The 11761-nt window shown below is 40.8% G+C and overlaps 1 protein-coding gene across 1 annotated transcript; it reads left to right on the top strand.

The window, feature by feature from the left end:
* Positions 1-290: 290 nt before the first annotated feature.
* On the top strand, positions 291-3761 carry LOC131271162 (uncharacterized; the record flags this gene model as incomplete). Its single annotated transcript, XM_058272551.1, has 1 exon — positions 291-3761. A coding segment is annotated over exon 1 (3471 nt), but the record flags the coding sequence as incomplete, so codon positions are not given.
* Between the last annotated feature and the right edge of the window lie 8000 nt (positions 3762-11761).

The following is an 11761-nucleotide window of genomic DNA, read 5'->3' as shown; positions in this document are numbered from 1 at the left end:
AGTAGCCGGAAGGAGTGGAAATAAGCAAGCCAGTAGCAAGTCAGAAGCGGACGTAAAAGGACAAAAGTTTTATCGGTACGATCAAGGAATAAAATCAGTTGAGTGAATAAAATAACCTATGCTCGAGATCAAAACCTGTCCAAATCTAATTATTTCGAAGAGTGCAAGAACATTAAAAACCTTATTTGGGAACATTATAAAACTTTTTTCGCACTATCGTGTATCTTGGACTTGCTACTCATAGTAAAAGTAAAAGAAAAACGTGCCTTTGGTGAAATTGAGGACTGAACATGCCAAGAGTAACGCGAACACCGAAACCCACATCGAAACCCGCGCATGCGGAGAACCCGACAAATCCAGAAGCTTCAGGAAGCAGTATGATCGTGGGTTCAGACACGGTTTCGGCGAAGCACGTGCGTACGCCGATTATCGATTCTCCTGGAGCGTCAGTGTGCACCATGAATAAAGGAGAAAAGCCAACAAGTGAGCCATTGTGTGGTATAGTAGCCATAGAAAGTTCGGGAAACATAACCACAGCGGCAACCACAGAAGAGGTTATGGCGAAGCACGTGCGTGAGCCGAAAGTTCCTGGTACGTCAGTGTGTGCCACGGAACAAAAAGATATGTTGATAGGTGAGCGATCTGGAAATATTGTTCTCGCAAAGGCCATCAAGTCGGAGCGGGCCATGTCTGCGCTTTCCTCCCATAGTTCGCAAGCGTCATCAGTGCGTGTTCGTGAGCTGGAGCTTTCGTTGAGGAAATTGGAAGAAGAAAAAAACATCGAGCAGGCATATATTGCAAAAAAGTATGCGTTATTGTCCCTAGCAGCAGAACAAGACCAGGATGCCTGCTCCCTCTACAGCCGATCCAGTAAGACTAGTAGCCGCCAAACTAGTGCAGAGGCACCAATTAAGCAAAGCCATGCTCCGTCGGGGTCGCATACGATCGCCGAATCTAAAACACACTCTGGGCTGAATAAGGAGAAAGTAGCAGCACGTAAGGCGATTTCCCGAGAACTTCCAAAATTCGATGGGAACGCTGAAAATTGGCCGCTATTCATTGCAACCTACAACCGCACCACTGAAATGTGTGGCTTTACCGAGGAGGAGAATTTGATACGGTTGCAAAACGGCCTCATCGGGAAAGCGCTGGAAGCTGTGCGCAGTCTGTTGATGTACCCAAGCAACAATGCCCGGATAATAAATACATTGAGGGTGTTATACGGACAACCCGAGCGTATAATCCATCAACTGACTTTGAAGATAGGCGCTCTTCCCACCCCCAAAGAAGATAGACTGGAAACACTAGTGGATTTTGCGGTGGCAGTGCAAAATTACTGTGCAACTGTGGAGGCGTGCGACATTCCGGACTACCTATACAATGTTACACTACTGCACCAGTTAGTCGGAAAGCTTCCCCCCACAGTAAAGCTCCAGTGGGCACAACATAAAGCCACTTTACCCGAAGCTAACCTCTCGTCTTTTAGTGACTGGTTGTTCACTTTAGCCGAAGCGGTTAGTGGCGTTATAATACCGTCGACAACGGAGATGGATCAAAAGAAGCCGAGCGTGCCCCAGATGTCTGACAGACGAGGCAGGCGAGTAAACTCGCACACTGTAGACATACCTAGACGACGGACTACCGAAACAGGACAATGTTGTGTCGTTTGCAATAAGAACTGCAAGTTATTAACTGAATGCAAAACTTTTCAGCAAATGACACGTCAGGAGCGTTGGGAGGTGGTGAACCGGAACGCGCTTTGTAGGAGTTGCCTGCAGCAATACAAAGGCCCACCCGAAGCGTGCTGCAGTTTTCAACTGTGTGGAAAACACGGATGCGTGCGGAAACATCACCAGCTGCTGCACAACGAGCATCAACGAACCAACCCGTCGTTGCAACAGCCTCGCATCGATCCAAATCTAAACGTGTCCCACAACACCCACCTATCGGTATCCGGGTCGGTGTTGTTGAAATACGTACCAATAACGGTTGTAGGTGCGGGGAAGCAGATCGATACGTTTGCACTCCTGGACGAAGGATCGGAATTAACGCTCATCGATCAAGCGTTAGTCGACGAGATGGAACTGAATGGAAAGCTCAACCCGCTCAGCGTCAAGTGGTCCGATGGCACGATCAGGGCGGAACCAAAGTCGCAAATGGTAAACATTCAGATTGTTGCTGCAGGGCGAAAGTTCACTTTGAAGAAGGCTAGAACAGTAGCTCATCTCAAGCTCACACCTCAGACCGCAAATATGACTCATCTGGCTGATCGATACCAACATCTTAAAGGCTTGCCGTTAGTGTCTTACGAGAATGCTACACCGCGGATACTCATCGGTGCGAGTCATCCCCAAATAGCAGCAGCACGGAAAATAAAAGAAGGACGCTACGGGGAGCCACTAGCAGCAAAAACGAGCCTAGGCTGGACAGTATACGGTCCAGTAGGAGGTAACGCGGGTAAATCATCGAGTCCACCATCGTTATACATTCATCGCTATGAGGACAACGTAGACGCAGATATGCACCGTGCCCTGTTGGAGTATTTCTCGCTAGACAATATGGGCGTGACAAAACCTGCAAAACCGCTGATGGCCGCCGATGATGAGCGCGCGATGAACATTCTTCAAACCCGCACCAGTTTCAACGGAACGCGTTATGAGACAGGACTACTCTGGCGTTTTGATAACGTTAACTTGCCACCAAACAAAGATATGGCGCTGCGCAGACATCAAAACCTAGAGAGACGTATGGAAAAGTACCCAGAGCTTGCTCGTGTGCTCAAGCAAACCATAGCGGATTATTGTCGGAAGGACTACATACGTGAACTTTCCACAATCGAACAAGCAGACGTCAAGTGGTACCTTCCCATTTTTCCCGTCGTTAACCCTAACAAACCGGGGAAAGTCAGAATAGTGTGGGATGCAGCTGCCAAAACTTACCAAGGGCTATCCCTGAATTCTATGTTATTGAAAGGACCTGATCTCGTCACTCCATTGTTCGACATCCTACTTCGTTTCCGGGTTCATCGCATTGGTATAGCCGGAGATATCCGCGAGATGTTCCATCAAATTGGCATCATCGACGAGGACCAACGGTACCAGTGTTTTTTGTGGACAAAGGACGATGGGAAACCAGCAGTGTACGCAATGAAAGTCATGACCTTTGGAGCTTGCTGTTCGCCATGTACGGCACAATACATCAAGAACCTCAACGCAGATCAGTATCAAGCTAGTCATCCAGAGGCCTGGAGTGCTATCGTAAAGTCTCATTACGTGGATGACTTGCTGATAAGTGTTAAAACGGAGGCAGAGGCGGCGAAGCTGATCAACGACGTAGGCCTGGTACATGCAGCAGGGGGTTTTGAGATCAGGAATTGGATCTCAAACTCCACAGAAGTCATGTCAGCAGTTCAACAGAGCAGTCCCGTCAACAAATATTTAGATCTTTCCTCAGAACCATCGATGGAAAAAGTATTGGGAATGTGGTGGGACATCCAGAGCGACATGCTCACCTATAAAATCGGCTGGCAACGTTTTGACGAGGAGTTATTGACCGGTAAACGTCACCCAACCAAGCGAGAGATGCTTAAAGTTCTCATGACGATCTTCGACCCACTAGGCCTAATTGCACACTATCTGTGCTTTTTGAAGGTAGTGATTCAGGATGTTTGGCGATCTGGCGTCGACTGGGACGAAGAGGTGAACTCAGCAGAATACAACGAGTGGATTAAATGGGTGGAAGTTTTGCCGCAAGTGGAACAAGTACAAATCCGGAGCAAATGTCAACAATGTAAAAATGAGAGAGCAGTGCCAAAGCCACCGATGATGAGCGATTTACCACCCGGTCGACTAGCTGCATTTTCCCCGATATTTGCGCACACCGGCGTCGATTATTTTGGACCAATCGAGGTAGTTGTAGGCCGAAGCAACCAAAGGCGTTGGATAATGCTAGCAACGTGTCTCACTACACGGGCGATCCACATGGAAAAGGTGAATTCATTGACAACCAGTTCCTGCATCATGGCGATTAGAAATTTCATCACCAGACGAGGTCGTCCCCGCAAGTTCTACAGCGACCGAGGAACCAATTTTATAGGAGCGCAACGTGAACTGATTAGACTCGCAGAACACATCGACCTGAATGGACTAGCCACCGAATTCATCGACTCAGAGACGGACTGGGTATTTAATCCTCCACTTACGCCTCACATGGGCGGGTCATGGGAGCGACTAGTAAGAACCGTGAAGACGAATTTATCGGCAGTTTGTTCCTTCAAAAGCCTCACGGACGAGGTACTTACAAGCCTCACGGACGAGGTTCCGGCGCCTTATACGAGCGCCCGGCTACTAAGCTTGCAGTATTGGACGTTCTCCCGAATACAGAGTAAGACAATTAGGATTGTCGTACTGGGGGGGAGTGTTACGAACGTCCACTTTAAAAGTACTCGAACTGCTCGAGCCGTTCGGACCATACAAAATAGTTACCATAATAGCTGGCTAGGTTCGAACCCAGGAGCGGAATTGACAACGGAGTAGCCGGAAGGAGTGGAAATAAGCAAGCCAGTAGCAAGTCAGAAGCGGACGTAAAAGGACAAAAGTTTTATCGGTACGATCAAGGAATAAAATCAGTTGAGTGAATAAAATAACCTATGCTCGAGATCAAAACCTGTCCAAATCTAATTATTTCGAAGAGTGCAAGAACATTAAAAACCTTATTTGGGAACAGTGACTTTAAAGAGAATGAGACGATGCAAAATGAGGTTTAGAAGGTGCTTAAAGTGACTTTAAAGAGAATGAGACGATGCAAAATGGTGTTTAGAAGGTGCTTAAAGTGACTTTAAAGAGAATGAGACGATGCAAAATGGTGTTTAGAAGGTGCTTAAGGTGACTTTAAAGAGAATGAGACGATGCAAAATGAGGTTTAGAAGGTGCTTAAAGTGACTTTAAAGAGAATGAGACGATGCAAAATGAGGTTTAGAAGGTGCTTAAAGTGACTTTAAAGAGAATGAGACGATGCAAAATGGTGTTTAGAAGGTGCTTAAAGTGACTTTAAAGAGAATGAGACGATGCAAAATGGTGTTTAGAAGGTGCTTAAAGTGACTTTAAAGAGAATGAGACGATGCAAAATGGTGTTTAGAAGGTGCTTAAAGTGACTTTAAAGAGAATGAGACGATGCAAAATGAGGTTTAGAATTTGCTTAAAGTGACTTTAAAGAGAATGAGACGATGCAAAATGGTGTTTAGAAGGTGCTTAAAGTGACTTTAAAGAGAATGAGACGATGCAAAATGGTGTTTAGAAGGTGCTTAAAGTGACTTTAAAGAGAATGAGACGATGCAAAATGGTGTTTAGAAGGTGCTTAAAGTGACTTTAAAGAGAATGAGACGATGCAAAATGGTGTTTAGAAGGTGCTTAAGGTGACTTTAAAGAGAATGAGACGATGCAAAATGAGGTTTAGAAGGTGCTTAAAGTGACTTTAAAGAGAATGAGACGATGCAAAATGAGGTTTAGAAGGTGCTTAAAGTGACTTTAAAGAGAATGAGACGATGCAAAATGGTGTTTAGAAGGTGCTTAAAGTGACTTTAAAGAGAATGAGACGATGCAAAATGAGGTTTAGAAGGTGCTTAAAGTGACTTTAAAGAGAATGAGACGATGCAAAATGGTGTTTAGAAGGTGCTTAAGGTGACTTTAAAGAGAATGAGACGATGCAAAATGAGGTTTAGAAGGTGCTTAAAGTGACTTTAAAGAGAATGAGACGATGCAAAATGGTGTTTAGAAGGTGCTTAAGGTGACTTTAAAGAGAATGAGACGATGCAAAATGAGGTTTAGAAGGTGCTTAAAGTGACTTTAAAGAGAATGAGACGATGCAAAATGGTGTTTAGAAGGTGCTTAAGGTGACTTTAAAGAGAATGAGACGATGCAAAATTAGGTTTAGAAGGTGCTTAAAGTGACTTTAAAGAGAATGAGACGATGCAAAATGGTGTTTAGAAGGTGCTTAAAGTGACTTTAAAGAGAATGAGACGATGCAAAATGGTGTTTAGAAGGTGCTTAAAGTGACTTTAAAGAGAATGAGACGATGCAAAATGGTGTTTAGAAGGTGCTTAAAGTGACTTTAAAGAGAATGAGACGATGCAAAATGAGGATTAGAAGGCGCTTAAAGTGGCTTTAAAGAGAATGAGACGATGCAAAATGGTCTTTAGATGGTGCTTAAAGTGACTTTAAAGAGAATGAGACGATGCAAAATGAGGTTTAGAAGGTGCTTAAAGTGACTTTAAAGAGAATGAGACGAAGCAAAATGGTGTTTAGAAGGTGCTTAAAGTGACTTTAAAGAGAATGAGACGATGCAAAATGGTGTTTAGAAGGTGCTTAAAGTGACTTTAAAGAGAATGAGACGATGCAAAATGGTGTTTAGAAGGTGCTTAAAGTGACTTTAAAGAGAATGAGACGATGCAAAATGAGGTTTAGAAGGTGCTTAAAGTGACTTTAAAGAGAATGAGACGAAGCAAAATGGTGTTTAGAAGGTGCTTAAAGTGACTTTAAAGAGAATGAGACGATGCAAAATGGTGTTTAGAAGGTGCTTAAAGTGACTTTAAGGAGAATGAGACTATGCAAAATGGTGTTTAGAAGGTGCTTAAAGTGACTTTAAAGAGAATGAGACGATGCAAAATGGTGTTTAGAAGGTGCTTAAAGTGACTTTAAAGAGAATGAGACGATGCAAAATGGTGTTTAGAAGGTGCTTAAAGTGACTTTAAAGAGAATGAGACGATGCAAAATGGTGTTTAGAAGGTGCTTAAAGTGACTTTAAAGAGAATGAGACGATGCAAAATGGTGTTTAGAAGGTGCTTAAAGTGACTTTAAAGAGAATGAGACGATGCAGAATGGTGTTTAGAAGGTGCTTAAAGTGACTTTAAAGAGAATGAGACGATGCAAAATGAGGTTTAGAAGGTGCTTAAAGTGACTTTAAAGAGAATGAGACGATGCAAAATGGTCTTTAGAAGGTGCTTAAAGTGACTTTAAAGAGAATGAGACGATGCAAAATGGTCTTTAGAAGGTGCTTAAAGTGACTTTAAAGAGAATGAGACGATGCAAAATGAGGTTTAGAAGGTGCTTAAAGTGACTTTAAAGAGAATGAGACGATGCAAAATGAGGTTTAGAAGGTGCTTAAAGTGACTTTAAAGAGAATGAGACGATGCAAAATGGTGTTTAGAAGGTGCTTAAAGTGACTTTAAAGAGAATGAGACGATGCAAAATGAGGTTTAGAAGGTGCTTAAAGTGACTTTAAAGAGAATGAGACGATGCAAAATGAGGTTTAGAAGGTGCTTAAAGTGACTTTAAAGAGAATGAGACGATGCAAAATGGTGTTTAGAAGGTGCTTAAAGTGACTTTAAAGAGAATGAGACGATGCAAAATGGTCTTTAGAAGGTGCTTAAAGTGACTTTAAAGAGAATGAGACGATGCAAAATGGTCTTTAGAAGGTGCTTAAAGTGACTTTAAAGAGAATGAGACGATGCAAAATGGTGTTTAGAAGGTGCTTAAAGTGACTTTAAAGAGAATGAGACGATGCAAAATGGTGTTTAGAAGGTGCTTAAAGTGACTTTAAAGAGAATGAGACGATGCAAAATGAGGTTTAGAAGGTGCTTAAAGTGACTTTAAAGAGAATGAGACGATGCAAAATGAGGTTTAGAAGGTGCTTAAAGTGACTTTAAAGAGAATGAGACGATGCAAAATGGTGTTTAGAAGGTGCTTAAAGTGACTTTAAAGAGAATGAGACGATGCAAAATGGTGTTTAGAAGGTGCTTAAAGTGACTTTAAAGAGAATGAGACGATGCAAAATGAGGTTTAGAAGGTGCTTAAAGTGACTTTAAAGAGAATGAGACGAAGCAAAATGGTGTTTAGAAGGTGCTTAAAGTGACTTTAAAGAGAATGAGACGATGCAAAATGGTGTTTAGAAGGTGCTTAAAGTGACTTTAAGGAGAATGAGACTATGCAAAATGGTGTTTAGAAGGTGCTTAAAGTGACTTTAAAGAGAATGAGACGATGCAAAATGGTGTTTAGAAGGTGCTTAAAGTGACTTTAAAGAGAATGAGACGATGCAAAATGGTGTTTAGAAGGTGCTTAAAGTGACTTTAAAGAGAATGAGACGATGCAAAATGGTCTTTAGAAGGTGCTTAAAGTGACTTTAAAGAGAATGAGACGATGCAAAATGGTCTTTAGAAGGTGCTTAAAGTGACTTTAAAGAGAATGAGACGATGCAAAATGAGGTTTAGAAGGTGCTTAAAGTGACTTTAAAGAGAATGAGACGATGCAAAATGAGGTTTAGAAGGTGCTTAAAGTGACTTTAAAGAGAATGAGACGATGCAAAATGGTCTTTAGAAGGTGCTTAAAGTGACTTTAAAGAGAATGAGACGATGCAAAATGAGGTTTAGAAGGTGCTTAAAGTGACTTTAAAGAGAATGAGACGATGCAAAATGAGGTTTAGAAGGTGCTTAAAGTGACTTTAAAGAGAATGAGACGATGCAAAATGGTGTTTAGAAGGTGCTTAAGGTGACTTTAAAGAGAATGAGACGATGCAAAATGAGGTTTAGAAGGTGCTTAAAGTGACTTTAAAGAGAATGAGACGATGCAAAATGAGGTTTAGAAGGTGCTTAAAGTGACTTTAAAGAGAATGAGACGATGCAAAATGAGGTTTAGAAGGTGCTTAAAGTGACTTTAAAGAGAATGAGACGATGCAAAATGGTGTTTAGAAGGTGCTTAAAGTGACTTTAAAGAGAATGAGACGATGCAAAATGGTGTTTAGAAGGTGCTTAAAGTGACTTTAAAGAGAATGAGACGATGCAAAATGGTGTTTAGAAGGTGCTTAAAGTGACTTTAAAGAGAATGAGACGATGCAAAATGAGGTTTAGAATTTGCTTAAAGTGACTTTAAAGAGAATGAGACGATGCAAAATGGTGTTTAGAAGGTGCTTAAAGTGACTTTAAAGAGAATGAGACGATGCAAAATGGTGTTTAGAAGGTGCTTAAAGTGACTTTAAAGAGAATGAGACGATGCAAAATGGTGTTTAGAAGGTGCTTAAGGTGACTTTAAAGAGAATGAGACGATGCAAAATGAGGTTTAGAAGGTGCTTAAAGTGACTTTAAAGAGAATGAGACGATGCAAAATGAGGTTTAGAAGGTGCTTAAAGTGACTTTAAAGAGAATGAGACGATGCAAAATGGTGTTTAGAAGGTGCTTAAAGTGACTTTAAAGAGAATGAGACGATGCAAAATGAGGTTTAGAAGGTGCTTAAAGTGACTTTAAAGAGAATGAGACGATGCAAAATGGTGTTTAGAAGGTGCTTAAGGTGACTTTAAAGAGAATGAGACGATGCAAAATGAGGTTTAGAAGGTGCTTAAAGTGACTTTAAAGAGAATGAGACGATGCAAAATGGTGTTTAGAAGGTGCTTAAGGTGACTTTAAAGAGAATGAGACGATGCAAAATGAGGTTTAGAAGGTGCTTAAAGTGACTTTAAAGAGAATGAGACGATGCAAAATGGTGTTTAGAAGGTGCTTAAGGTGACTTTAAAGAGAATGAGACGATGCAAAATTAGGTTTAGAAGGTGCTTAAAGTGACTTTAAAGAGAATGAGACGATGCAAAATGGTGTTTAGAAGGTGCTTAAAGTGACTTTAAAGAGAATGAGACGATGCAAAATGGTGTTTAGAAGGTGCTTAAAGTGACTTTAAAGAGAATGAGACGATGCAAAATGGTGTTTAGAAGGTGCTTAAAGTGACTTTAAAGAGAATGAGACGATGCAAAATGAGGATTAGAAGGCGCTTAAAGTGGCTTTAAAGAGAATGAGACGATGCAAAATGGTCTTTAGATGGTGCTTAAAGTGACTTTAAAGAGAATGAGACGATGCAAAATGAGGTTTAGAAGGTGCTTAAAGTGACTTTAAAGAGAATGAGACGAAGCAAAATGGTGTTTAGAAGGTGCTTAAAGTGACTTTAAAGAGAATGAGACGATGCAAAATGGTGTTTAGAAGGTGCTTAAAGTGACTTTAAAGAGAATGAGACGATGCAAAATGGTGTTTAGAAGGTGCTTAAAGTGACTTTAAAGAGAATGAGACGATGCAAAATGAGGTTTAGAAGGTGCTTAAAGTGACTTTAAAGAGAATGAGACGAAGCAAAATGGTGTTTAGAAGGTGCTTAAAGTGACTTTAAAGAGAATGAGACGATGCAAAATGGTGTTTAGAAGGTGCTTAAAGTGACTTTAAGGAGAATGAGACTATGCAAAATGGTGTTTAGAAGGTGCTTAAAGTGACTTTAAAGAGAATGAGACGATGCAAAATGGTGTTTAGAAGGTGCTTAAAGTGACTTTAAAGAGAATGAGACGATGCAAAATGGTGTTTAGAAGGTGCTTAAAGTGACTTTAAAGAGAATGAGACGATGCAAAATGGTGTTTAGAAGGTGCTTAAAGTGACTTTAAAGAGAATGAGACGATGCAAAATGGTGTTTAGAAGGTGCTTAAAGTGACTTTAAAGAGAATGAGACGATGCAGAATGGTGTTTAGAAGGTGCTTAAAGTGACTTTAAAGAGAATGAGACGATGCAAAATGAGGTTTAGAAGGTGCTTAAAGTGACTTTAAAGAGAATGAGACGATGCAAAATGGTCTTTAGAAGGTGCTTAAAGTGACTTTAAAGAGAATGAGACGATGCAAAATGGTCTTTAGAAGGTGCTTAAAGTGACTTTAAAGAGAATGAGACGATGCAAAATGAGGTTTAGAAGGTGCTTAAAGTGACTTTAAAGAGAATGAGACGATGCAAAATGAGGTTTAGAAGGTGCTTAAAGTGACTTTAAAGAGAATGAGACGATGCAAAATGGTGTTTAGAAGGTGCTTAAAGTGACTTTAAAGAGAATGAGACGATGCAAAATGAGGTTTAGAAGGTGCTTAAAGTGACTTTAAAGAGAATGAGACGATGCAAAATGAGGTTTAGAAGGTGCTTAAAGTGACTTTAAAGAGAATGAGACGATGCAAAATGGTGTTTAGAAGGTGCTTAAAGTGACTTTAAAGAGAATGAGACGATGCAAAATGGTCTTTAGAAGGTGCTTAAAGTGACTTTAAAGAGAATGAGACGATGCAAAATGGTCTTTAGAAGGTGCTTAAAGTGACTTTAAAGAGAATGAGACGATGCAAAATGGTGTTTAGAAGGTGCTTAAAGTGACTTTAAAGAGAATGAGACGATGCAAAATGGTGTTTAGAAGGTGCTTAAAGTGACTTTAAAGAGAATGAGACCGATGCAAAATGAGGTTTAGAAGGTGCTTAAAGTGACTTTAAAGAGAATGAGACGATGCAAAATGAGGTTTAGAAGGTGCTTAAAGTGACTTTAAAGAGAATGAGACGATGCAAAATGGTGTTTAGAAGGTGCTTAAAGTGACTTTAAAGAGAATGAGACGATGCAAAATGGTGTTTAGAAGGTGCTTAAAGTGACTTTAAAGAGAATGAGACGATGCAAAATGAGGTTTAGAAGGTGCTTAAAGTGACTTTAAAGAAAATGAGACGATGCAAAATGGTGTTTAGAAGGTGCTTAAAGTGACTTTAAAGAGAATGAGACGATGCAAAATGGTGTTTAGAAGGTGCTTAAAGTGACTTTAAGGAGAATGAGACTATGCAAAATGGTGTTTAGAAGGTGCTTAAAGTGACTTTAAAGAGAATGAGACGATGCAAAATGGTGTTTAGAAGGTGCTTAAAGTGACTTTAAAGAGAATGAGACGATGCAAAATGGTGTTTA

The sequence above is a fragment of the Anopheles coustani genome, unplaced genomic scaffold (genome assembly GCF_943734705.1).
Source record: "Anopheles coustani unplaced genomic scaffold, idAnoCousDA_361_x.2 U_86, whole genome shotgun sequence".
Classification (NCBI taxonomy): Eukaryota; Metazoa; Arthropoda; class Insecta; order Diptera; family Culicidae; genus Anopheles; species Anopheles coustani.
Note: the sequence above shows the minus strand (reverse complement) of the source record. Positions and strands in the feature narration are given on the sequence as shown.